General features: G+C 45.4%; 1 protein-coding gene across 3 annotated transcripts in view; it reads left to right on the top strand.

The window, feature by feature from the left end:
- LOC115084251 (protein lifeguard 1-like) overlaps positions 1-27,986 on the top strand; it is a 76,210-nt gene that overhangs the window by 8,428 nt on the left and 39,796 nt on the right. Inside the window, exons 1-2 of one of the 3 annotated variants that reach the window (XM_029588866.1) lie at positions 1,593-1,667; positions 4,764-5,102. In XM_029588866.1, coding sequence (XP_029444726.1) covers positions 4,802-5,102 — 301 coding nt within the window. In that variant the 5' untranslated portion in view covers positions 1,593-1,667; positions 4,764-4,801. Of the gene's footprint in view, positions 1-1,592; positions 1,668-4,302; positions 4,509-4,763; positions 5,103-27,986 lie in introns of those variants that run through there. The other 2 variants (XM_029588867.1, XM_029588865.1) reach the window with 2 other exon arrangements.

Raw genomic sequence — 27,986 nt, 5'->3', positions numbered from 1 at the left:
AAATGCTACAGAACACTGTAGCCAGAACCCTCTCCAACGCTCACAAATACGACCATATTTCCCCTATACTGAAGGACCTACACTGGCTCCCTATTCCCTCCCGCATCCTCTTTAAATCCCTGACCATTATACATAAAGCCTTATATTCCCATCACTCCAACTGGCTGGCAGATCCCCTCCAATTTACCTGCTCGAATCGACCGACAAGGACCACCAACAAAGGGTCCCTCCATGTGCCATCCCTAAAGAAAGCACACCTCACAGCTACAAGGGATCGGGCGCTCTCCATTGCTGGACCTATGCACTGGAACTCACTCCCAACCCACCTCAGACTTGAACCTTGCATCACCAAATTCAGAGCCCAGCTCAAAACCTGGCTATTCAAACAAGCCTTTCCCCAACACCCTTGATGAATATTGAATTGTGATGGATCATGACCTGAATTTGACTATGACCTTGTTCTTATGACATTATAGTTCACTTGTTGTTTGTTCCTATGCTTCTCTGCTCTCCTTATGGTTTTTTGTACCCCTTACCCTTCCCCTGTTACTTGTAATTTCCATTGCTTTTGTTCCATGTAAACCGAGGTGATGTTTCGACTAACATCGGTATAGAAGACTTTTAAATAAATAAATAAATAAGTGCACGTAACATATACTACAATTGTGCACACTCTGTAATGAAAAACTGATTATCGTAGCCTACCGCAGCCATGACAGTGATACAATGACCAATGATTAAACAAACTGAAGTGCGTTTAGGCTATATTAATAAGCCATTTGCACTGAAATATATTAAGTTCTCTAACTTTTAAGACTTCAATAAAAAAGAGATACTATATGAGGTCACTGTATCCAAATTAAGGGATATGGTTAGAGCTATTATTTGAGCAGAATATATATTTCTGTGTTAAATTCTTGATTTCTGCCTGCCTTTGGGTATCATTATTCTTACAGTTTTGGAGGCAGCACAACAGTAGTAGGACCACAGTGATTGATACTCCTTGCTCTTTCTGTCTACACGAGCCCGAAAGACGAAGTTGTGATATGTTGGCCTGCACAAGTAGGAAAAAGGCAGTGAAACTGCAGCAGTCAGAAGGAGCAGGAGAAGCATTGGCTGACACTGCAGGAGGAAATAAAAAGAATTCCATCAGCCACATGGGCTGAATGTGGAGACTGCTCCTACTTGTGCATTCCAGAGTGAGGGAGGGGGAGTACGAATGTGTGAGTGTATCTGTGTAAGCATGTGTGTGAGAGAGAGAGAGAGTGTGTGTATGTGTGTGTGTGTGTGTATGAGAGAGAGTGTATGTTACAGTCCAATAATGGCACACGTATGTAATATTAACTATACAAATTAACTCATATTGTTATTTGTGCCTTTTTGTAAACCGTTATGATGGTTATCTAACTTAATGATGGTACAGAAAAGTTTTTAAATAAATAAATAAATGTGTATGTGAGAGAGTGTGTGCTTCATTTTCAGTTTAAACCAATTTTCACCCATAAATTCATTGAATTTTCCAAAGCTGACAATCAATTTAACCCGATTTTCATCATGATTTTAGGATAATTAAAGAAGCAGCTCCAGAGGTGCAGTTGCAGAGTTTCAAGGACTCCAGCTACTGAAGGCTAAAGCTCATACTGTTTCAAGTCCCAATCCCAACCAGTGTAAGCACTCAACCTCCAGAGTCACTGATGCAGTGTTTCAAGCCCTGCCTCCTCACCCATCAAGCAGCCAAAGGTCTTACTGTTCGGTGCCGCCAATGCAGCATTTGAAGTGGGCCCTGCCTACCAGAAGCACTTCCCAAGAGGATCCCTGGCCCCCGCACAAACGCTGCAGTGTGAGGGACCATCAGAGATGCTGCCAAAAGAGTTAGGAGAAGCCGGATATCTTGGGAACCGAACAAAGGGCAGATAGGAGCAGGGCTACTTATTCAATTATCTTAACTGGACACGTGCCAATATTCGGACTTATCTAGTTAAGTTAACGTATCCGGCTAAGTAATGATTTCTTACGAGATATTCAGTAGCATAGTTGTGCTGCTGAATTCCCATGTAAATTAGCTGGATAAGTCTTATCCGGCTAACTTACTTAGATGGCCAGCTTTGAATATCGAGGCCAGTATGACTTGTTATGGTTTCTACTTCAGTTTTTGTCTGCACATTTCTATTTATACATTATGTTACTTTATTCTGTATTTTTTGAGGGTCTTCTGATGACTGCATTTGTGACCAAGCTGAGATATTCTACTAGGATGCATTTTCTATGTAGAGATCCATAGCAGCTTGGGTTGTTCAGTTTTCCTAATAGGAGATGCATTGATATTTGAGGGCCTGGATTAATATTTACAGTGTTGATTTTTCATAGGTAAGGTTGTTGCTATTTGAGTGCTGGCAGTTAGTGCTGTTTTGGCATGGGAGGTTTACTATATTGTAATTGTTATTACATTTACTCATGGCTCTCTGAGGGTCAAACCCACACCCAGTGAAGTGTCTTTTTAACAGAGTTTTCTGGTTGGCACCATAGCATTGTATGTAAATATAATATACATGTAAATGTAAGAGATTTTTTATCTCAGGAGTCTATACTTTGAATGTTCTTTTTCATGTAAAATTACCATTTTGGGATCGGGGAAGCAGTTAATAAGAAATTTTAAAATAAACGCATAATTTTGAATTGTGTGTGGAGAAGGCCAAGGGCAGAGGGTAAATGCAAGGCTGAAAGATTCAATCAGAGCACTTAATACTTGTTAGCAATCGAGTGGGACACTGTTTACCTGCAGCAATGACAGTCGGCGGCGGCTGCCTCACAGACAGAGGGGGAGAAAAGCAAACATAAGTGAGCATGACTGAATGTATGAAGCAGTGAGGATGTGTATGTCAGCATGTGTGAGCGTTAGAGTGCAAGTCTGTTAGTGAGCATGTGAGCAAGGGAGAGAATGACAGCATGTGTGAGAGTGCATACGTCTGAGCATGTGTATGAGCGTGACTGGACGGATGAGTCAGAGTTTGTGTGCCAGTGACCAGGTTTGAGTGTGACAGTGCATGTGAGTCAGTGCAAGTGTGTGAGGGAGAGTGAATGAGTCAGCATGTGTGTGAAAGCATGCATAAGGCCGTGAGTGAGAGCATGTGTATCAGTAAGCATCTGTGTCAGAGCAAGCAAGCACATCAGTGAGAGAGGGAGACTGTGTATGCATGAGTGAGCATATGAGGGTGATGTGTGCTAGAGAACAACTAATTCATGAACATCTCAAAGTAACTGGAATTAAAAGTTCCCAGGTATGGAGAACAGGAAATTTTTTTCTATCCTTATTAGTTTTAATTATTGAATATTATTTGATGTCTGCTGTTTTTGAAATATTTTATTGGTGTTAGGGAAATTTTCAAAAATTTGTATACGAGTTAAATTACTGGAGGTTCTATTCATCAGCAATTTTGAAATATATATTTTTAGTATGATTTTCCTATTGTGATGTTTTATAGTTCTTGATTTTATTGTTTGATGTTTTATGAGGAATGATGGTATTTTCTGTTTTTCCATTGCTGCATTACATACAGTCTAACTTGTTGTGATTTTCAATTCAGTTTGTCTGTGCATTTCTGTGTATATTTTATGGTCCCTTTATTCTGTATTTGGTGACTCACCAAATTGTATGTGCAATTGGGTACCCATGGGCCAGTATGGAGAAAAATCCCTCTGGCCACTATTTTCCCACAATCCGCCCCTGTCTGGGAACCCTGACACCTGCCTTCCCCAACCCAGCATTTTAAATCACTGAAAGGAGCAGACTCCAAGTGGGAGCTCCCCACTTGGCCACCTCAGTGATTTGATCTGCGCCATGCTTTTGGAGGTAGGGGTGCGATCTCATCCCTTTCCTCAGGCAGCAGACTGCCTTGAGCTGCCCCTGACTGCCTATATTGTACATGCTCTAAACTTTTGGCCAAAAAGGGACTATCCTGAGCTCATGATGCAGTCCTTGCATTTGATCTTAGCCAAAAAAAGCTGAGAATCAATTAATTGTTTGCACATCCATAACCGCACTAGAACTATGAACCGTTTTACAATTGTGAGAAACCACAAGCTGTATTGTTGTACCTGAGATTTTAGCATCAAAGTGACTCTGAGCAATCATAAATACAATTTTGAGAATTTGAAATGAAACCGAAACCCTTGCAAAGCTTCCTCCTTTATATATTAAAAAAAAAAAAAAAAATTGCAGTTAGCTTCCTGATTTACCTTTGATGTGTGCACTATTGCGAAACACGGAAGCCCGTTATCATCTGCTCTTGTGTAAACTAAACTTTCCACCTCTGTGGGCTTGGGGAGGAAGGTAAAGACATCAGGCATAAGGAAACCTCCCCAGTCTCAGGGTGCCCTCGCCCAGGCAGGAGGAAACCTCAGCGAGGTGAAGTCAGACTGAGGTGCCCAGGGCCTCCCGCCCTCTCTTTACTGAGCAGCTGATCCTGTTGTCACGCCCAGCACCCAAGCACTGACCGCCTCAGATTCAGGTAGTGTCTTCTGAAAAGAGGGTTCAACTTGTGGTTTCTGCAGTCAGCGCAGCCTTATAGGGAGGCTGCTTCCCCCCCCCCCGAGGGCAGCTTCAGTGGCAGATCCTGTGTTACTATGCTGGTCACAGTGTCAGTGCTAGATGCAGGCAGTGATCCCCGAGTGCGGTGCTTGTTCCATGCAGACACTGTTTATTAATTCCTGAAAGTGGGTGAATGATGATTACTGCTAACGCTTCTCGTCTGACTTTTCTGTAGGTGAGGAGTAAGGTTGCCCAGAGCAGCGGCCACCAGAGATGGAGAGCGACAGTGGTGCACCTCCAAGTTATTACGCTGGGGCCCAGCCGTATCAGCCCCCTCCACTGGGGAGCCATGAACCAGCTTACCCAGACAAAACCTCTGCATTCAGCCCACCGCAGCAGGAAGCGGGGGCAGCGCCTGCCTACAGCGTCTACCCAGCCCCGGCCTGGTCACCACCATCCTTCAAGGAAGGAGGAGTCCCCACTGTGGAGCAGTCAGGCTTAGAGGATCCAGCACCCGAATACTGCAGCCCTATGGAAGACTCCAGTCAGTTCTCCGAGAAAGTCCTCCGCAGAGGTAAGACGTGGGAAGCAGGGAAGCTGCATACTCACCTGGCTCGGAGGATGGGGGCTCCCTCTCCTCCAGTGCTGTTTTTCTACAAAGTCATGCTAGGTCGCCAACCTGAAACCTTTCTCAGTTGGGGCAAATTGTTTCCTTTTTCCCCACTACAGCCAGACTGGAAGGTGGTGGATGCCACTGACCTCAGCTTGGTACTTGTTTTTAGAAAATCACCATTGGAGCCCCAGATTGCTCTGTCTGTGCAAGAAGTTGCTTAATATTTCTTCCAGGTCAGTTTCTTTACTGGCCAAAAGGGGCTGGCTTGGGCTCCATTCCTGGGCTTCACTTATGACTGAATACTAGTTTAAGGAAAAAAACATTTTGGATCAGCTTGGTGGCTCAATGGCAGTGCTGTGTGCCGCCATGCAGAGGTCTTGGCTTTGACTCACAGGTCGAGTCTTCTGCTCCTTAGGCTAGCTGTGGCTGGAGATGCTGCAGAGACAGCATTCACAGGCCCTGAGGGAGAGAGTCCCAACCATTGCCCAACAGCGACGCCTAGTCACCAGACTTCCAGCAGTGTCTGTGGGGCTCCAGAAAGGAGCTCTGGTGCTTGGCTCCAGCTGAGGACTGTTGCTGCAGTGAGGCTAAGTGAGTTGGGAAGAGATATACAATAAAGGCAAAATCCCCAGGAATTGCAAATAAAGGCTCATTGTGCTGGAGTCTAAAGGAGAAGGAGAAAAATCCCACTTTTCCTGTAACAACCGTGTTTTTCAGTAATGATGCTTCAATTCAAGAGTGGACATGAACTAGAGCAAATATACTATAATTTAGTACACTTGTTACTCATAACAGTAGAGGATAAATACACTTGGCCCTTGAACCCTCAAAAAAAAAAGGATGAGGGTGCAATATTTTTCCGCAAATAAATTTAACATTTTTATTATGTTTATAGTGTATGTTGTCAGTTCCTGTAAAATGTGTTTCTAGTTGTTCTGTGTAAGCAGCAAAGATATGAGAGTTGAACTGTAAGCGGAGGTGTACATGCCATGAAATAAGAGTGTAAATTATTCATGTATGCAGCAGCTTGTGTAATAGACATATGGAGATATATAGTAGTAGTGCAAGCTAGCACTGAGTGAAAATACAGTGCAACATTATTGAATACTGTATATATATTCCCAAAGTTTTTGGAGTGGTTGAAAACATGGATGATCCCCAGTAAATCTGTAGAATGGTACTGGTTTTCTGACGTGCGATATTACTCATGATCTCATTAATTATGGGTCTTTGTGCAACTGTATTAGTTGGCCTGTTGCTAATGCCTATTTTGGTTTTAATATGTTATGGATTAATTGCTGTGTGTATTACAATGTGTTCATGCTTTAATTTGTGTACTTGTAAGATGCTCTGAGCAGTATTTTTGGTGGGGCACCCGATAAATGTAAGTAGCTGGGTTTTAATGCCAAGAAGTGCAGAGTCATGCATCTGGGGTGCAGTAATCCAAAAGAGCTGAATGTGATGGGAGGTGAAAGATTATTGAGCACGGATCAAGAGACAGACCTTAGGATGATAGTGTCTGACGATCTGAAGATTGAGAAGCAATGTGACAAGGCAATAGCTAAAGCCAGAAGAATGCTGGGCTGCAGAGAGAGAGGAATAAGGAGTAAGAAAAAGGAGGTGATAGTCCTTTGCTGAGGCCTCACCTGGAGTACTGTGTTCAGTTCTGTAGATCATATCTCAAAAAAAATAATGACAGGATGGAGGCGGATGGGGGGTCTCCATCAAATGACTTATAAGGAGAGTCTGAAGGATTTAGATATGTGTATCCTGGAAGAGATGTGGTGCAGCAGGGAAGATATGATACAGACCTTCAGATACCTGAAAGGTTTTAATGGTGCACAAACTTCAAACCTTTTCCATTGGAAAGGAAACAGTAGAACTAGAGGTCGCAAAATGAAGCATCAGAGGGATGATTCAGAACTAATATCAGGAAATATTTCTTCACGGAGAGCCCTTCCAGAGGAGGTGGTGAAGACAAAAACAATCAAAGAATTCAAAGGGGCATGGGATAAACACTTGGGCCCCTAAAGGCTAGAGGATGGAAATGAGGAAAAGGGTGCATGGAGATAACCTGCTCGGTGTGACAGGGGATTACTGCCCTCAACCAATAAGCCTTGATATTTTGACGCAACATCACTCTCCGCTTTGAAGGTAGCGGGATGGGAATTGGATTCAGACAGCAACCAACCCAGACCCCGACTTTTACAGTCTAGGGTACTGATATGCAGATATAAGGGAAAAAACATAGGACTGCTTTTACGGCCAAGTCTAAAAGCAAAGCAAGTCAGCATTGCCTGAATTTTCAAGAAGGCTCCTCACCCAGTAAAAATGTTGCTAGAATTAATTTTTTATGGGTTTGACAATTGCATAGTTTTTGATAGTAAATATTACTACCCTTATCATAAGGCTTAGGGGTAACTGAATGGACTACCCGTAAGAAAAACTTATCAGTGACCTGCATAGCATGGCAGATATTACCATAAGAAGCTTGCTTGGCAGACTGGATGGACCATTTGGTTCTTTTCTTCCGTCATTACTATGTTACTATGTGTTATGGGAGTCTCAGTTTTAGTGGACCCTTGGGCCGACCTGCTGGAGACTGGGACAGATGGACAATGTCTCTAGTGTATAGCAGGCCGGGAGGCAGATGTTCAGGCTGGACGTAGATGCTCTTCACCCTGGAAGCTGGCACTCCCCCGGGAGGAGCCCGTAGGAGCCCAACCGCAGGGACTTAGATGGCTTCACCCTTGGAAGCCGAAGCCCCCCCGAGAGGAGCCAGTAGGGGCCCAGCCGCTGGGACTTAGGTGGGTTGTGGAACAGGACAGGTAACTGGAACCAGACTAGGACAGTAGAGTCACTGTAACTGGGTACGGGTTCTGGAGCCAGGCAGGAACTGTAGCAAGACTCAGGTACTGGAACCAGGCAGGAACTGTAGCAGGACTTGGGTACTGGAACCAGGCAGGAACTGTAGCAGGTAAACAGGGACCAAGCAGACTCTGAGGCAGGCAAGCAGGAACCAAGCAGGTACTGTAGCAGGAACGGAGCGACAAAGCAAGGCGAGTCACTCCGGGGCACAGCGCAAGCGGGAACCAGGAGGTAAACCCGTTGCAAGGCAAAGGCTGGGTGGCCGCAGCCGGCTTATCAAGGCCGCGGCGTCTGACGTCAGGAATTGGGCGGAGTCACCACTGGCGGGAAACGGCCTAGAAAAACGCCCAAGTGGCGTACACGCAGGCCTAGAAGCAGGGCGTCCATGGGAGACCTCGCAGCGGCGCAGCCCCACCGGGGACACCGCCGCACAGGCCGCAGATTAGGCCTTCGAAAGCGGGAGCAGGTCCAGGAGCCCGGAGGTAAGGGCCTGGCCAGAACCGCAACAACTATGTATGTTATTTTGGACAAATTCCATCTTCTACCCCTTTTGAATTTAAAGAAGATCTTAAGTGAAGTCCAACCAACTAATTCTCACCTGGACCCCTGTCCCTCTTATATTGTAAAACTTTACAGTAATGATGTATTACGTTGGTTGCAAGAGATGATAAATGCTTCTTCACCTCAGGGTCGTTTATTACTTCTCTGAAAAAGTAAATAATTTTACCATTCTTAAAGAAAGCTAATGTGGATCCAGATCTTTGCTGTAATTACTTTCCCTACCTTGCTAAAATTATTGAAAAGGTAGTTACTCTCTAGGTTACTACTTTTCTGTAAGAGCAAAGGAGAAGAGAAGGATAAGCAAGGGGGAAGATGGGTGAGATCAAGAAAGGGATAGCGAAGGGAAGGGATAGAAAAGGGAGAGCAGGGGGACATGTGTGAGCGAGCCTGCTGGGCGAGAGGTGTGAAAAAGGGGTGAGGAAAGAGCAAAGGAAGGATAAGAATATAAGATTTGCCATACTGGGTTAGACCTAAGGTCCATCAAGCCCAGCATCCTGTTTCCAACAGTGGCCAATTCAGGTCACAAGTACCTGGCAGGAATTTGTAAGTTCAATAGATTCTAGGCTGCTTATTCCAGGGACAAGCAGGGGATTTCCACAAGTCCAACTTAATAATGGTTTAGAGACTTTTCTTCCAGGAACTTGTCCAGACCATTTTAAACCCAGCCACACTAACAGCTTTTACCACATTCTCCAGCCACGAATTCCAGATTTAATTATGCATTGAATATAAAAGTATTTTCTCCTAATTTGCCTTAAATGTATCACCTAGTAACTTCATTGCATGTCCTCTAGTCTTTGTGTTTTTTGAAGGTGTAAACAACCAATTCGCACATACCCGTTCCACTCCACTCATTATTTTATAGACCTCTATGTCTCCCCTTAGCCATCTCTTTTCGAGGCTGAAGAGTCTTAACCTCTTCAGCTTTTCCTCATATGGGAATCATTCCATCCCCTTTATCATTTGGGTCGCCCTTCTCTATACCTTTTCTAATTCTGCTTTATCTTTTTTGAGATTCGGTGACCAGATCTGCACACAATATTCAAGGTGGAGTTGCACCATGGAGCGATACAGAGGCATTATGACATTCTCTGTTTTATTTTCTATTCCTTTCCTAATAATTCCTAGTATTCTATTTGCTTTCTTGGCCACCGCCACACATTGGGCAGTGGATTTCAATATATTATTCACGATGATACGTAGATCCTTGCATCGTGTAGCTTTAATTTGGATTCTTCTTCCTTATATACATCTTTTTGAACTTGTCCACATTAAATGCCATTTGCCCTTTGCATGCCCAGTCTCGCAGTCTTGCAAAGTCCTCTTACAATTTCTCGCAGTGCTCTTGTTATTTGACAACTTTAAATAATTTTGTATCACTAGCAAATTTGATCTCACTCAGTATTCCCATTTCTGGACATGTCAGCAGTTGTATGGCCTTCCTTCCATCTTTTTTAATGCACAGGGATAGTGCTATACCAGGGTACAAATTATATCAAAATGACAGAGAGGAGCATCTTGGTGACGGGGTGGCACTTTATGTCCTGGATGGCATAGAGTATAACAGGATAAAGATCCTGCAGGATCTTTATGGGTAGAAAAACCTTGTGTGTTGGGGAAGATTACAGTGATAGGATTATACTACCATCCACCTGGCCAAAATGGTGAGATGGCCAGTGAAATGCTAAGAGAAATTAGGGAAGCTAACCAAATTGGTAGTGCAGTAATAACAGGAGATTTCAATTACCCCAATATTGTCTGGGTAAATGTAACATCAGGACATGCTAGAGATATAAAGTTCCTGGATGGAATAAATGACAGTTTTATGGAGCAATTGGTTCAGGAACTGATGAGAGAAGGATCAATTTTAGATCTAATTCTCAGTGGAGCACAGGACTTGGTGAGAGAGGTAATGGTGGTGGGGCCGCTTTGCAATAGTGATCATAATATGATCAGATTTGACTGGAAGGGGGACAGTAAGTAAATCCACAGCTCTAACATTAAACTCTCAAAATGGAAACTTTGAGAAAATGAGAAAACATAGTTTAAAAAAAACCTGAACTTTTTACAAAGGCAAAAAATGTGCAATAGCCGTGGACATTGTTAAAAAATACCATCCTAGAAGCCCAGTCCAGATGTATTTGCAGCATTAAGAAACTGGAAGGAAGATCAAATGATTGCCAGCATGGCTAAAACGTGAAGTGAAAGAGGCTATTTTAGCCAAAAGATCTTCATTCAAAAATTGGAAGAAGGATCCATCAGAAGGAAATAGGATAAAGCATAAGCTTTGGCAAGTTAAATGTAAGACATTGATAAGACAGGCTAAGAGAGAATTTGAAAAGAAGTTGGCCGTAGAGGCAAAAACTCACAATAAAATTTTTAAAAATATATCTGAAGCAGAAAGCCTGTGAGGGAGTCGGTTGGACCATTAGATGATTGAGGGGATAAAGGGGCACTTAGGGAAGATAAGACCATTGCAGAAAGATTAAACAAATTCTTTGCTTCGATGTTTACTGAAGAGGATGTTGGGCAGATACCCATTCTAGAGATGGTTTTCAAGGGTAATGTTTCAGATGAATTGAAACAAATCACGGTGAACCTGGAAGATGTGGTAGCCCAGACTGACAAACTGAAGAGTAGTAAATCACCTGGACCGGATGGTATACACCCCAGGGTTCTTAAAGAACTAAAAAATGAAATTTCAGACCTATTTCAATTAATTTGTAACCTATCATTAAAATAATCTGTTATAACTGAAGACTGGAAGATGGCCAATGTAACCCCGATATTTAAAAAGGGCTCCATGGATGATCCTGGAAACTATAGACCGGTGAGCCTGACTTCAGTGCCGGGAAAAATCGTGGAAACTGTTATAAAGAATAAAATCACAAAACATTTAAATAGACATGGTTTAATAGGACACAGGCAGCATGGATTTACCCAAGGGAAGACTTGTCTTACAAATCTCCTACATTTTTTTGAAGGGATGAATAAACATTTGGACAAAGGTGAACCAGTAGATGTGGTATATTTGGATTTTCAGAAGGCTTGTGACAAAGTTCTGCATGAGAGGCTTCTATGAAAACTAAAACTTCATGGAATAGGAGGCGATGTCTTTTTGTGGATTGCAAGCTGGTTAAAAAACAGGAAACAGAGTAGGATTAAATGGTCAGTTTTCACAGTGGATAAAGGTAAACAGTAGAGTGCCTCAGGGATCTGTACTTGGATCGGTGCTTTTTAATATATTTATAAATGATCTGGAAAAGGATATGACGAGTGAGGTGATTAAATTTGTGGATGACATAAAATTATGCAGAGTAGTTAAATCTCAAGCAGATTGTGATAAATTGCAGGAGGACCTTGCAAGACTGGAAGATTGGGCTTCCAAATGGCAGATGAAATTTAACATTGACAATTGCAAAGTGATGCATATAGGGAAAAAATAACCCTTGCTGTAGTCACACAATGTTAGGTTCTATCTTAGGAGTTACCACCCAGGAAAGAGATCTAGGTGTCATAGTGGATAATACATTGAAATCGTCAGCTCAGTGTGTTAGGAATTATTAGGAAGGGAATGGCAAATAAAACAGTGGATGTCATAATGCCTCTGTATCACTCTATGGTGAGACCTCACTTTGAATTCTATTTGCAATTCTGGTAGCCACATCTCAAAAAAGATATAGTTGCACAGGAGAAAGTGCAGAGAAGGGCGACCAAAATGATAAGGGGCATGGAACGGCTGCCTTATGAGTAAAGGCTAAGGAAGTTAGGGCTGTTCAGTTTGGAGAAGATGACAGAGAGGGGATATGGTAGAGATCTACAAAATCATGAAAGGACTTGAAAAAGTTAATGTAAATTGGTTATTTACTCTCTCAGATAATAGGACTAGGGGGCACTCCATGAAGTTAGCAAGTAGCTCATATAAAACAAATTGAATAACATTCTTTTTCACTCAGCTCATAGCTAAACTCTGGAATTCATTGCCACAGGATGTGGTTACAGCAGTTAGTGTAACTGGGTTTAAAAATGTTTGGATAAGTTCCTAGAGGAAAAATCCATAAACTGCTATTAATTAAGAAGCAATAGTAGCTTGAGATTTATTAAATGTTTGGGTACTTGCCGGGTACTAGTGACTTGGATTGGCCACTGTTGGAAACAGGATCCTGGGCTTGATGGACCCTTGGTCTGACCCAGTGTGGCATGTTCTTATGTTCTTATGATCTTATAAATACATCTGTGCTGAGCTTCCAAGATGGTATTCTTGAACAGAATCCATAGAGAAATAAAGGTGTGTGGAGTCCAGTTTCCATTACTCTGCAGACAGGAATGCCTTAACCAAAACAATGTTTATTTTTAATTTGTTAAGTAGGCAATCAAAGGCTTTCAGAAGCAAAGCTTCAAAATGTATTTATTACTGCAGCATCGGTCCTCCAACATGGGCCGTGTTTCTCAAGAGGCTGCATTGGGAGGGACAACAATTAATGTAATCTTACAGGCAGTAACAGTCAAAACACTTATAGGCTGCCAAACGTTGGCTCCTGCAGGAAAAGTTGATATACCATTATTAGCCAGATAGGTTTGGGAAAGCATTCGCTTATCCCTGGGAGTGTTTTGACTGTTAATGCCTGTAAAATACAGAATGTGTGAGTCAACTGTTCAGTCTTTAAATGTTTCAGAGAAACAAATAAAGATATTCAAAAGCACTGGCTGTTTATTTAGAAATAATTCATACCAGTGCACTGTGGACTGTACTGACAGAGTTTCTCTGAAACATTTAAAGACTGAACAGTTTATAATATTGACTCACACATTCTGTTGCTTAGTGAATATTATCTGATCTGTGATCTCTTACTCCACCTATGCTCAATGCCTTTAAAATAACATTAAGGAAAAGATTTTAATACATGTACACGAGCGTCCATGTGCCAATTTTATAATATACACGCGGTGCACGCAAGGGGGGGGGAATTTTGCAAGTTTTGCGTGGCGACGCATCCCGGCCTTCCCCAGTTCCCTTCCAGTCCCCCCCATTAAGGAGCGGACTGGGAGGGAACTTCCCTACCCCCTACCCTAACCTCCCTTCTCCTTCCCCTCTCCTCCCCACCCCCTAAAACCTTTCCCTTACCTTTTGTTTTTCTTATTTTGTTGCTTACTGCTCCATCGCGCCAGGATTCCCTTCCCCAGTACAGCGGCAAATGGCCGCTGTATCAGACGCCTCCAGCCCTTCCCCTCCCCGCCCCTCAGACCGCCCCTTTGAAGAGACTTGGCTCTTGTGCGCGTAACGGGGGTTACACGCGCGGCCAGGTCCCTTCTAAAATGCGCGCGGCGCGTGCAACGCCCGGCGTATCGGTTTTCACGGAGCGCAACTTTTTTAAAATCAACCCGCACTTGTTTAAGACCTGAAGCAAGGTGGTTCCTGGAGGAAAAGTTCATATACCATTATATGCCATATAGACTTGGGAAAGCATTTGCTTATCCCTGGGAGTGAGTAACCAGGAATGGATCTAGTTTTTTTGGAATCTAGATTGGTTGCCACATGATGTTGGGCTTGATAGACCTTGGTCTGATTCAGCATGACACATCTTATATTCTTGTTATAAAATATTTATTTAGATTTATCTCACGTCTTTTCATTGGTAGCTTAATTGTATACATGTTAACCTTTAGTTGTGGTCCACTTTAATAAAATTCTCTGAATTCTGAACATATTATTCATTGCTGAAAAATATTTGGTATTTTATATTGAGCATATGGGTAGGTCAGTGTAACTTCAGTGCCAGGGCTGAATTTTAGTCTCAGACCATCTGTTGTGCCTGTCAGTCACAGACGGCTGCGACCTCTTTTTGCCCTGCAGCTCCGACTCTGGGAAAGATGGCCGCCTCTGCCTCTGCACGCTGACCTCCCTGGCGTTCCCGGGACGGCGTGGGCGATCCCTGTTGCCATCTTGCTGGTGTGACTTAGGGCACGCGCACACACCTGCCTCCCTCCGCATGACGTCACCTGCCTACGTGTATTTAAACTTACCGGACCTTCTGACCTACAAGTCAGTAAGGATTTCCATCTTGCTCAATTCCGCCTCACTGAGAGGTTCGCCTTGCTGTTCCTGCATTCCAGACTGAGTGACTCAGGTACCCGCTCCTCGGAGAGCCTTCTCTGCGAGTCTCACATTCTCCAGCCTAGTGAGTACCTCTCACTGCTACTATGGACGAACCCTCCATTGCTCCCGTGCCTCGGGTCTTCACTGTGACTACGACAGTAGCTTTGCTGCTATACTTTGGAGTGAGTACAAAATTTGCTCTACTCTCCTCCGCTCTTCATGCTGTATGGATTCTTGGGTTATCCCGCTCTGTGGACCACTACTGGATCCATGCTGTCTTGTGCCTACTTCTATCACCAGGTTCCGGCCTACCCCGCACTGCGGACCACTACCGGAGACACCTTGCACAAGAACTGCCAGGAGGAAGTATTCCCCGGATTATTCTGTGGGCCACTACTGGAGAATCCAGGTTGAGAACCTTCTACTCTGGACTGTGTCTATTAACCCGCTCCTCGGGTTACCTTGCTGTATAATAAAGACCTCTTGCCTTTCGTGTCCATCACTGCTGAGAACCCGCCTGTCTTGGTGAGTCCCCACAGGGCTCCTCCCTGTGGGTGGAGTCAGCTCTCACTATGACCCAAGGGCCCAGTACCAAGTTGAAACATAACAGATTGCTATCTCCATGGACCCGGCTCAGCTCTCAGCCTTACAGGCCATTCCTGGCCTGGCCCAACGGATCTCGGAGCAACAGAAGTCTCTAGATACTTTGGCTACCGCCTTTAATCAGCTGAACTCCAAACTGAGTACTTCTCCTATTCCTGATGAAAATGCATCACCCCTGGTGGTTACCGGGCGTACTGTTCCTTTACCAGCCCCCATTCATTTCTCAGGAGACTCCCTATTGTGTAGGGGCTTTCTAAATCAGTGCTGTATGCACTTCTCCTTACAACCGGCGTACTTTCCTACTGCCGTTACCAAGACGACATATATCCTGTTCTTGTTGGATGGAAAAGCCCTGGCCTGGGCTTCACCTCTTTGGGAACGCAATGACCCAGTCCTTAATGACTTGCCTGGGTTTCTGGCTATTGTGATGGCTCACCGTCCGTGAGGCCTCGGGCACCGCCCTTCCGTCGTCCGTCCTGTGCCGCCACCCGCGGCCAAGGTTCCTGGAGTTCGCCAGGCTCGAGTAAATCACGGGGTCCGGGCCTCCGCTGGCCCTGGTTTGACTGGGCTCCTAAGTTCACTTCAAGCAGGGTTGGGGGTAAGCAAGCCCCCGATCCCCCCCCCAAAGACAACACAGAGAGAGAGAGAGTGCTAGTTCCTTCAAAGCAGTTTATCAAGTACCACCTGGAAACATTACATGAGGGTTGTCCCATCCCCCTCCAGCCCTCCGGTTCTCTTACAAGCAGTGCTATTACAGAGTAACCCTCTTACTTCTTATGCTTAGCTCTATCACAGGAGCTAACCCACAGGCCCCTTTAGAGCCCTCCTCCCGGGCTTCCCCTTTAGGCTAAGGAGTATCCTTTACCCCGCACAGCTTACTCGGTATCCATATATGAACTGGAGGACTCCTCTCCCCCTCAACCTACCTCCATCTCTTCCTCCTCTGACTCCGAAGAGCTGGGTTTTTGTGGCCAGTTCCACCAAGGGGGCACGCCCTCTTTCTCCACCTCCATGGGCTCATCTGTGTCTGCCTCATTAAGGTCTATGCCTGCCACCTGTTCGCCTTCAGGCTTTCCTCCCTTGTCTGGTGGTGTTTCAGGGAAGCTGGGATTCGTAGTCCTTCTCTTCCCCTGCGCCCCCTGCTGTCTGGCTCTGGTATTCTTGCTGCTCTTATAGTAGCTTGTCAGCTCCTGCCTGCGGCTGGGCTGCGCTACATCACACTATCTTCAAGTCAGTATTTGATGACCCTGCTCGCCAGTCTATCGCTTGTTCTGCACTTCTAAACCTTCAACAAGGAACCAAGCCACTCCTGGACTACGTGATCGAATTCAAGACCCTGTCTTCTGAACTATGGGATTCAGGTTGCTTAAGAGCTATATTCCTAGAAGGCCTCAACTCGGGTATAAAAGTTGAACTTGCTGCACATGAGTTGCCTGACACTTTAAGCTCGCTTATTGACCTTGCTGGACATATTGATCGCCGTATACGAGAGCACTCTGTTGAGGTAAAACCTCTCAAGAAGCACTCTTCCAGAGGAACCCGCTCTTGCTCCCTGCCTTCAGCTCTGGTCCAGCCTTTACCTAATCCCGAAGAAGAAGATGAACCTATGCAATTAGGCCGAAGTCACTTAACTGCCAAGGACAGGCGCTATCGCAAAAAATGGGCCTCTGCATATATTGCGGGAAAACCGGCCATGCAGTCCAAACCTGTCCTGTCTGTCTGGGAAACATGCAGACCTAGGATCCGTAGGAGGACTCATCCTAGGTCTGACTGCTCCATCTCCTCCACTGTCTCTCCCTGTCTCCATCATCTCTGGGCCTCTTGAATTGGCTACACAAGCACTAGTCGACTCTGGTACAGGTGGGACTTTTATTCTGAAGAGATTGGTAGAGCACCTACGACTTCCCACTGAACCAGTACCCACATCGCTGCTTCTCTCTTCCATTCACGGCGAGCCACTGCCAGGAGAGGTCTCGCTCACCACACAACCTATTTGCCTACGCACTGGATCCCTGCATACCGAGACCATCACATTCCTGGTCCTCGAGAAAGCTATTCACCCCATAGTACTTGGCATACCATGGTTACAAGACCATTCTCCCCAGTTCAATTGGTCTTCAATGGAGTTATCACAATGGGGACCGAGCTGCCATGACAGATGCTTAAAAAAAATAACCCCATTGCCATGTATGGTTACCACTACCGCCCCTCCTGGTCTACCGCCACAGTACACATTTCAAGATGTATTTTCCAAACAAGCAGATGATGTGTTTCCATCACATAGATCATTTGACTGTGCAATCAATCTAAAACCTGACACAGAGCCACCCAGAGGAAGAGTTTATCCACTCTCCTTATCAGAGACTGAGGCCATGTCGGCCTACATTCAAGAAAATCTACAGAAAGGATTCATTAGACCCTCTAAGTCACCGGTGGGGGCTGGATTCTTTTTTGTCGGCAAGAAGGATGGATCCCTTCACCCTAACATTGACTACAGAGGTCTGAATGAAATTACCATCAAAGATCGGTATCCTTTACCATTAATTTCGGACTTTTATTTATTTTATTTTATTTATTTAAAAGTATTTCTATACTGCTTTTACAAATAAAATTTCGTTGTTTGATCAGCTCCAAGGTGCAAAGATCTTCACTAAGTTGGATCTAAAGGGCACTTACAATCTCGTCCACATCCGTCAAAGGGACAACTGGAAAATGGCTTTTAATACTTGCGATGGCCACTTTGAGTATTTAGTTATGCCTTTTGGCCTGTGCAACACCCCGACCGTATTTCAAAATATGATGAATGACATCTTGCGAGATTTGTTATACCAATGTGTGGTCGTATACCTAGACGATATCCTCATCTTTTCCAGCGATGTGCAAACCCACCAAGCAGATGTCATCAAAGTCTTGCAGAGACTGCGGGATAATCATCTATACGCTAAGCTCGAGAAGTGTGCTTTTCACCAAGAGTCTGTTCCCTTCTTAGGATACATTGTGTCCAGCAAAGGTTTCCAAATGGACCCACAGAAGACAAGAAGCATACAAGACTGGACTCAGCCTACCGGTATTAAAGTCCTCCGTCGCTTCCTTGGCTTTATGAATTATTATCGCACATTCATCAAAAATTACTCAACCTTGACAGCGCCACTTACTGCCATGACTAAGAAAGGAACTAACTCTTCACACTGGTCTCCAGAAGCCATTGCTGCTTTTCAAGTACTTAAGGAAGCCTTCCTCAAGAAACTTGTTTACACCATCCCGACCCTCATCGGCCATTCATTGTCGAGGTGGACGCCTCTGATGTCGGCATAGGGGCCGTGCTCAGTCAGCACAGTGATATACATATTCTTCACCCCTGCTCATTTTTCTCCAGACGTTTTTCTCCAGCCAAGAGAAATTATGGCATCGGCGACAAAGAGTTGCTCGCTATCAAGCTTGCATTCGAGAAGTAGCGTCCCTGGCTACTGTCAACCCTCCCGCCGCTCCCACTGCTGCTCCTCTCTCCTGTACTGTGCCACCTTAGGCAGGAACAACAGTACCTAATACTGACTCCTTAATTTAATAGTAGGCTATTTCTGAGTCCCTAGTTTTAGTCAAGCAGCTGTAAAGATAGTTTTTCATTGCTCATTCCCAACAGGAAGTAGCATATCAGTATGGCACGTTGATCAGAGATATAGTGGGTCAGTGAAGCACAGGAGAAAGAAAATACACAAAGAGAAGATTATAATAATGCCATATTTCAGGGCTTTTTTCCAAGGGGTATGTGCCAGTACCCTGTAGTCCCCTCGCCCCCCCCCCCAAAAAAAAATACATACATCCAGTGCTGCCTACGGTCCCCCTCTTGTCCTCTCTTCTGCATGGAGAAGGGACTTGGGAAAGAGAGACTGCTGCCTGGGCAGGGAAGAGAGGGATAGAAGAGGACTGATATTGTGTACCTGGGGAAAGAGACAGGGGATTCAGCCTGCCTCCTGGGAGATGGGAAGCAAGATACAGACATCATGCGGGGGGGGGGGGGGGGGGTAAGGGGGAAGAGGGAGAGGGAAAAGTAGCTTGAGGAAGTTGGGAAGTGTTATGATAGGGCTACCCAGCCTGTTCTGTATGTGTGTCTGTATGTGGGCGGAATGTCTTATACTGGGGCTACTCAGCCCCCATCATCATCCATTTGTGTTTCTGATGGGGGAGATCTTATGTTGGAGTTGCTGAGCATCTGTTTTTGTTGAGAGGGAAAAATAAAAGCCTTGAGAGGGAAAAATAAAAGCCTTTCCTTTTGGTTTAGCGATTTGAATATGTCAGCTTTGGGAAAATGAATGTGCAACAGCTTTGATTGTATTTTACACAGTACAGAAAAATGTATTTCTGTTTCTATTTCTCAGTGTTGTACTGCATGCAGTATCTAGCTTCTTGGGGTTTCCAATTCAGTTTTCGTCTGGATATTTCTATTTATAATTTATGCCCACTTATTCTGTATTTGGTGAAGGTTATCCATGTTCTGTCTGTGTGATCAAAGTGTGGTATTCTATTAATCTATTGTTTCTGTGTAGTGATCTGTAGCAGTCCAGCTTGTTCTGTTTTCCACATAGGAAGTGTATTGGTCTTCTAGGGTTGGGTGTAAGCTTTTCAATGCTATCATTTCATTGGCTCTGTGGCAAGGGGTAGCAGGGCCCTGGGTGGTGTCCCCTTTCTATTTCACCACAAGAAAGACCCTGCGTGTGAGTACCTGCACTTTTTTTTCCATTAAAAACAATGCACTGCAATGTTTCAATTCACACATTTGGTCCATAGCTCATCAATCTGGGAGGATCTAACCTCCCCTCCCCACACACACACACACACACACACACACACACACACACACGCACACACTTATCATTCTATCAATTTCACTGCTCATCGATCCACACAATTTTCTACTTTATAGGATCTTTATGTACTTTATGGGATCTGCCAGGTACTTGTAACCTGGATTGGCCATTATTGGAGACAGGGTGCTAGGTTTGATGAATCTTGGTCCCACCTTGCATAGCATTTCTTATGTTCTTATATATTCTTAAGGTAGTTTGCCAGCTCCTGATGTACAAATGGCTGAGATCCACTGTCCTGGAGATCCCATTAGTGGATGGTCCAAATGTTACCTTAGATACATAACATCTGAAAAGTATGTTGCTGCTCATAGAGTTAGATGGATATAAAAGCTGTTTTTTAACCCTTACACTTGAGTAATACAGCTCTACTCCTCTCTCTACTACATCCTGTAGTCAACTCCTATACATGACTGTCTCCGTCACTTTTTCTCTTTTGGCCTATCCCATGTGTTGATGTACCCCAGGAGTATAATGGACTGTACCATTCCTCTCTTGGGTTAAGGTAAGTGTTAAGTGAATATTAAGAATCTGTGAGGCTACGGGCCTTACAGAGGGAGCAGGAGAGAGGAGAAAGCAACAGAGGAGAAGAAAAGGGGAAGGAAAAGTAGCAGAGGAGAGGAAATGAGAGGGTACAGGAGAGAGGAAGGGAGAGTAGCAGCGAGGAGGATGTAGGAAAGGGAAGCACAGTGAAGTGGGAAGCAATAGTGGAATGGTGGAGAGAGCAAGAGAAGGGAAGAAGAATGGAGGAAGAATAGGAGTAAGAAAGAGCGGAGAACAAAGAGGAGGAATCACCCAGACAGGGAAGGCAATTGAAGTAAGAGATAGCAGCAGAATGTAGAAAAAAGAATGGAAGAGAGCAGAATGAGAAATAATAGAGGGAAGAGTGAAGAGCGCAGTAAGCCCATGCCCTGGGGCACTCCAGCATAGTCTGACTGTTGCATAGGCAGTTCCACTGAAAGCAAAAAATGAATTATGAATCTGTGTGCACTAACAGACCTTGAGATAGCCCTGCCCCTTTCTCCAGCATGGATCTCCTGACACCTAGGAAACCTGTGCAAGGAATGGGGAAAGTCCCCCAAAGCCCCAGAGGGTTTTAATTCAGTCCTGAAGAGGTGAGGGAATAGAGAGAAGAAGGAATCTGCCAAGGCCCTGCTCTCCCCCTCTCCCACACAATACCCATCCAGTCTCTGAATGCCCTCTCTCCGCACACATCCCTGAGTCTCCACGTTCTCCTCCACACCCAACTTCCATTCCTCTTCTCCCCTGCCTCCAATCTGGGAGTCGCTGCCCTGTCTTCCTCCCTTCCTCCTCTCCTACCAAATCGGGATGTCCTCTCTTCTCCTCCCAAATCCTGATTCTCTATGCTCCCCCTCCCCCAAGTCCCACTCTCTCCCCCTCCCTCTCCGACAGCCAAATCTGGGAGCTCCCCCTCTTTCCCTGAGGCAGTGCTCCCCGAGTCCCCATTTCCTCTTGTAACGCTAAGCTGGGTTTATTTTAGGACTGCCCCTGCCTTTTTTTTTTCTTCCCCTCACCTCCCTCCTTCATGCCCTCTCTGCCACTTGCATCTGAGCAGGAACTGCTGGTCCCCAGCGCCAGTGCCCTTCAGTGACAACTTGTGCCTGAACTATGCTGGCACCGAGAAGGAGAAGCAGCTCCTGCTCCGCTACAAGCAGCAGGCGGAGCAGGAAGGAGGGAGGTGAAAGGAAGAATAAAAGGCAGGGGCAGCCACACACACACAAAAAAGAAAAGGCAGCTTAGAGTTCTGGGGGTGAAGCGGGCACCCGGGGGGGCACTGATGGAGAGACTCAGAGCACGGGTCCTATGTGCCCATGGCTAACGGCGCCCCTGTCATTACTTTACAGTGTACAGGGATGATGCTGAGGGGAGACCATGAAACTGACAGCTCGTCCTGTGCTCCGAAATCCCTTGCTACGGCCCGGGGCAAAAATGCATGGCAATGCCACAGAAAGGAGCATGCAGAAAAGGCGGGGGGGGGGGGGGGGGGGGGGGGGGGGGGGGGGGGGGGGGGGGGGGGGGGATGCCATTGGGGGGGGGGGGGTGTAACGTGTGGAAATGTCATTTTAAGTTGCCCACCTCCCCCCTTTCTCGCTCCTAAATGTTTCTGTCGAGAGACTGGACGAGTCACTCGGTCTTTGTAGGCAGGTCTGGGAGGGAGCGGACAGTGTAAATGGAGCACGTGGATAGTGCCCCCTCCTATATGCCCAGAAACGGGTTTCTCATTAGTTAGGGGTTTTTTTGGGGTTTTTTTTACTGTGCCAAACTTTCTTTTGCCAAATGTATACTTTTACAGCAGTTACTATCTGCCATTTTTCTGATATTTGTCCTCTGGAAGCCACATTTAGTTTGGGTGAATCAGATCCTATATATTTTGTCACTGAGGGAGTGAACAGCGGTTCACACCTTGGAATTCCCCAGCAGGGTCAAAGTCTCACTGTGTAACGCCAGGCAAGCAGGATGTGTAACACTTATCAGCAAGAACTGAAACCGGTTAGTTTCTTTATGGGGCAAAGACAATGCAGTGTCTTGGAGCCAGGACAGGAGCGAATGCACCATGAAATTGTGTCTTGTGATCACTGAAATAGGGAACTTGACACCCAGTGGCCAGTAACTGCACCTTTGAGTTGTCACATCTTCCCAGAAGATCATTTCATAATCTGAACGTTACAAAAAACATTATCTTGCAAGCATGTAAATGACCGTAGCCTTGGCGAACCTCTCCTACAGTAACCAGGGTCTCTCAGTGGGCAGGGGCTGCAATTCCACACCCCATTCCCTCTGGGCATGTGGTGAGGAGGGGGAAAGCCTTGTTTTCAAGGCCCTACTATCTCTGTGGTGCATTCCTCTGACGCCTGCAAGCGTCCATCCACACACAGTCACGTTTAACACAATATCCAGTCTGTAACGACTGCACAAATAAAAATACTTTACTGAAGAAATCAGCTCACAGGTGTAGAAATATCCAAGCTGAATTCAGAATGCACTTCAAGGATAAACAACTGGAAAGGCTGTCGACACTGTGGCGAAATCCTGGGATCTTTTCAGCTCTTCCATCTCCACGCTCCAGTTCTCTGGTGCCCCAGCTCTCTGGCACTCCAGCCACATTTCTCTTCCTCTGGTGGCTCCTTCAGCCTTCCTCCAGGGATCTGTCGCTAGAACAGCTTCCCAAGTGTGCTACAGCTTCAAACCCCAGGCTCCCTGGAGTTCAGCAGCTCTCAAAGATGGGGAGAAAGGGGCAAAGATGCCTCCCATGCAAGGGTTTATACTAGCAGCTCACATCATAACTCCTTCCTGCCTATGGCCGAGAAATCTGCACACTCACACCCTCTGAAGCCACATGCGAATTAGGGCAATTTTTGTTATCCCGATACATGTGTGTTTTGTTCTTGCATGGCTCAGATTATCAAGTGAGGCAGACAGAGACCTGTAGAAAAGAGATTTTACCATTGTGAAAGGTCGTCTGAGGGCTTTGCAGTGGTCTTGAAGCTTCTCAATTAGGGGTAACAGACACAGTCCCAGGGACTGGACAGTCGTACTTTCCTATTGCATTTTCTTGCTGGTCTTTCATTCTACTGCAGCTAAGGAAGATTTTTCCTGTGCCTCTTCTGGGCCGAAGCACCAAATTTCTGTAAGCAAGAAGGGATGTGTCAAGATGATAGGATAAATGAGATGGATAGGCCAACCGTATAGCTGCTGCCTTAAGGGCAGGATGTCTGCCAGACTGCCAGCCCTTTGCTCCATATGGCATAGAATGGAAGAAACTCCTTAATTTGAAGGTTGCAAATATGATAGGTTGACCAACTTCTACCCGATATCATCAAAGACTAGACTGGCTTTGATCCTTCTTAGTATCATATCTTATACCTCTCCATGTACTGAGCCACTAACAAATAGCAACGGTTTCCTCTGTGCCTTTACCATATCAGGTTTCCCCAGTGGCTTACCAGGGTGTTCCTGGGTCCATCCACAAGGGGTAGGAGCAACCTTCACTCACTCCTCCCCCACCAGCACCGTGCTCCCAAATGGCTTCAGCTGACCTAGGGCTCTCCTTTTCTCTGCAAAGGGAAGCTGCAGATCAACCATTTTGAAACTCTGCGCTGGTGGACCCGGGAGCACTCTGGTAAGCTGGGGAGGGAGGGTAAAAGGGGATGAGGGGATTCCCAGGGGAATTTTTTTTTTTTTTAAAGATTGGGATGAGGCAGTTTAGGAGGCTTGGGGGAAGGGGGGGGGGAGGGGAGAGGCAGATTAATGGCCAGGGGTACAGCTGCTAATTATTCATATGTCAGCCAGACTGGGAGGAAGTGGCAGGGGGGGATGTGGCACCATAGACCACCAGGGTTTACAGATGGAGGGAGATTCAACAGGGGCTTGCGACCTATTTAAGATCATGGCCCAGGCTTGTGACTGGGCATTGCCCTGGGCCATGTTCACATGATCTTTGCTTGAGCTAGAAATTCACGATCATAGCCCAGGCCAAGGCATGATTTACTTGACTGCAGTACCCAGATAGCGTAGACTACTAAATCCAGCTGGAATTTCCTACCTGGTAAAACAACATGGAGACATGAATTTTACCATGCCTTAGTAAATTGGCCTCTTAATTATTTCAACCAGCCTAATTAACTATTTTACCCACTGAAAAGATTACAGCATTTACGGTATAAATGTAGAAAGTCTCTCTGGTTCCCCTTCTCTGTCACTCCTCTCTTCTTCAGCAGCAGATGATTTACCTCTCTGACTCTTTTCCCCTTTGGTGGCAAAGCGACAGATGACTCCTACCATTTCTGACTCCTTACTACTTTGTGGGTGAGAGAATGGAGACTGGGGGGGGGGGGGGGTAAGGGTAGAGACAAACAGCCCTGTTTATTCCTACCTCTTTTCTGTTCTGGTAGGGAGGAGTCAGACTGTCCCACAGGAAGAAGTCATTAAAATATTGTGGGTCAGACCCTGACATGTTGGTGCTATATTGTTTGTTGGTTGTTGGAACCTTATTTTGAACAGTATTTTTATGCACTTTTTTAAAAAATATTTTTATTATAATGGGTTTTTTTGCCAACTCATCCAAACCACAAGTACGAAAGGAAAACCTGACAAAACATACAATGCTAACACACCCCTTCACCTCTACAGCAATGAAGACGAGAATAATTTAAAAATAAATAAAGAGGATGAAATAAAATAAACAAAGTAGCAGAGGAGAATCAAATGATTCTACTTGCAAATCACTGAAGGGCTAAAAAGTGTGGCCCAACAGTGTGTATATTCCTCTACTCAGCCTTGTGAAATGTAAATCTTCTTTTTCTTACAGCCAGGTCTCAATACTGGGCTGCTAAACTCAGCCTCTTTTCTAATCCTGCACATGGAAGAGCTAACCATTTTTCTATGCTGTTTACCAAAATAACATATGTTTCAAAAGCCCTGAGATCTGCCTGTTATGCACTTTGCATACAGCTGGGTGAAACCTGCTGCTTCTCACGTCCAGACTGCGATATCCAGATGACACTGGTATTTCAAGTGGTAAAGCCCGGTCAAGTAAAGAAGTGGCTTTATGGTGTGCAAACTTCCTGGGAGATAATTAAGATCCAAGATGAAGGAGAACAACCAATATAAAAATACATGGAGCTACAGGACAAAGAAAGCAAATGCTTTCACAAGGCAATGTAGCTGTATTCTGCTTTCCCCTGCTGGAGCCCTATGGGAGACCAGTGGAGCCTTGCTGCCTCTGCCTCAGAGCTAGGGTGACCAACTGCCCGGTTTTGGACCAGACAGCCCGGTTTTGCAGTTTGTTGTTCAGTGTCAGGTTACAAACGGTAACCGGACACTGTAAAGCCCGGTCAAGCAAAGGGTGGTCTATCCCTGACTACCTTCCAATCAGCTGTGGCTGCGTAGCACCAATCAGCTGCCTGCTTACTTGTTTTTGGCGGCTTTGAAGACAAGGGAGGCCCCAGTGGGCCACGAACGGAGCCCATCCCATTCGCGGCTGAAAGACCCTGCTCTGTGCCAACCTTCACAGCCCAGACAGAAAGGAGAAAGTGCCACAGGATTAGCAGGCCGACAGTCCAAGCTCTGCAGGCCGAAAAAATCCTGGGAGCAGCAAACCGGCAGGGAGCCCAAATCCTGCATGTTGAAGAAGTCGGGTTCCCACCAGGAGCAGTGGCAGCAGGAAAGTAGTAGAGAGCCAGCAGGATATCCAAATGCATGAGCAGAGAAGGGGGTGGGGCATTCAGCATCTTCCTTTTCGCCCATGGCCGAGGAGCCCTAGAATTTGAGAGAGACTGTTGAATGGGGTGAGGGGAGAGCAGCCTCTGTGTGTGTATATATGTGAGGAGAGAGAGTCAGTGAGTGTGTGAGAGCTATGTATATGAGGGAGAGAGAGTCTGTGTGAGAGTCTGTGGGTATGTATATATGTGAGAGAGATCCAGTGAGTGTGTGGGTGGGAGTACTAGTGAGTGTGTCTGGAGGGGAGAGCCGGTGAGTGTGAAAAAGCCTGTGTTTGGAGGGGAAAGGAGAGCCTGTGAGTGTGAGAACTTATGTGTGGGTGGGGAGGGAGAAGAGAGCTTGTGAGTGGGAAGGGAGAAGAGAGCATGTGTGTGTGTGAGTAGGGAAGGGGAAGAGAACCTGTGCATGGGTGTGAGGGAATAGGGAAAGAGCCAGTATGTTTTTGTGTGTGAAAGAGGAGGAGTGTGCATGAGAATCAATGCGTGAGAGAGAATGAATACATATGTAAGGGAGTTTGTGTATATGAGAGAGGATTAAGTGTGCACTCTCCCTCTTCTCCACTAATCTATGACAATCTCAAGATGACTGGAAATCAAAAGCTCCCAGGCATGGGAAGGAGGCCACAGTGGGCTGCGAACGGAGCCCATCCCACTCACGGCTGAAGACGAAGGTGCCAGTGGGTCGCAGCCGAGGAGCAGTAAGCAGCTAATGACTTCCATGCGGCCTGTGAGTGTGTGTGTGCGTGCACCGAATGACAGGCACAGTGACAGGAGTGTGTGTGTGTGTGTGATTTAGAACCTTTGTGCCTGAGTGCGGTTGTGTGAGCGAGGGATTTTGTGAGGGTGTGTGTTTGTGTATGAGAAGGAACCCATGTGAAGGGGTGTGTATGAGTGAGAGAGAGAGCATATGTGCAGGGATGTATGAGTGTGCAAAAGAGAGAAGTAGCCTATCTGAAGGTGCATGTATGTGTGCGAGAGAGAGGGAGCATGTATGAAGGTGTGTGTTTGCGAGAAGGACAGAGGGAGCCTGTGAGGGGTAGGGTGACCAACTGTGATAGAGCAAGTCTGTGTGGCAGTGCATCCATTGAGAGAGAGGGAGTGTGTGTATGAAAGAATAAATGTTTATGCATTCCCCTCGCCTCCCTCCACTCCCCAGTAATCCATGACAATCTCAGAATGATTGAAAATTGAAAGTTTCCAGGTATAGAGAGTTGGAGGTTTTTAAATCCTTAAATATTGGGTGTTATTTGATTAGTTTGCTATTTTTAAATATTTTATTGGTGGTTGGGAAATTTTATAAAGTTTTTAATTTTAAATGAGTTTTTAAATATTAGAGGTTCTGTTCAACAGATGTTTTGAATTATTTACTCTGTTTATTTTACTATTACAATTGATATTTTATATTTCTTGATTTATTAGTTATTTTATGAGAAATTATGATGTTTCTGTTTTTCCATTATTGCACTGCATGTAGAGTTGCATTTCCAGTTCAGTTCTTGGCATATGTTTTTATTTATACTATGGTCTCTTTATTCTATTTTTGGCAAGTGTCTGACTCTGCATGTGTGGCTGAGGTGAGGTAGCTAGCATGTAGCTTCTGTGTAGGAATCTATTG

The sequence above is a fragment of the Rhinatrema bivittatum genome, chromosome 2, assembly GCF_901001135.1.
Source record: "Rhinatrema bivittatum chromosome 2, aRhiBiv1.1, whole genome shotgun sequence".
Classification (NCBI taxonomy): domain Eukaryota; kingdom Metazoa; phylum Chordata; class Amphibia; order Gymnophiona; family Rhinatrematidae; genus Rhinatrema; species Rhinatrema bivittatum.
The sequence above is the reverse complement of the archived record's forward strand: the minus strand, read 5'-3'. Positions and strand labels throughout refer to the sequence as shown.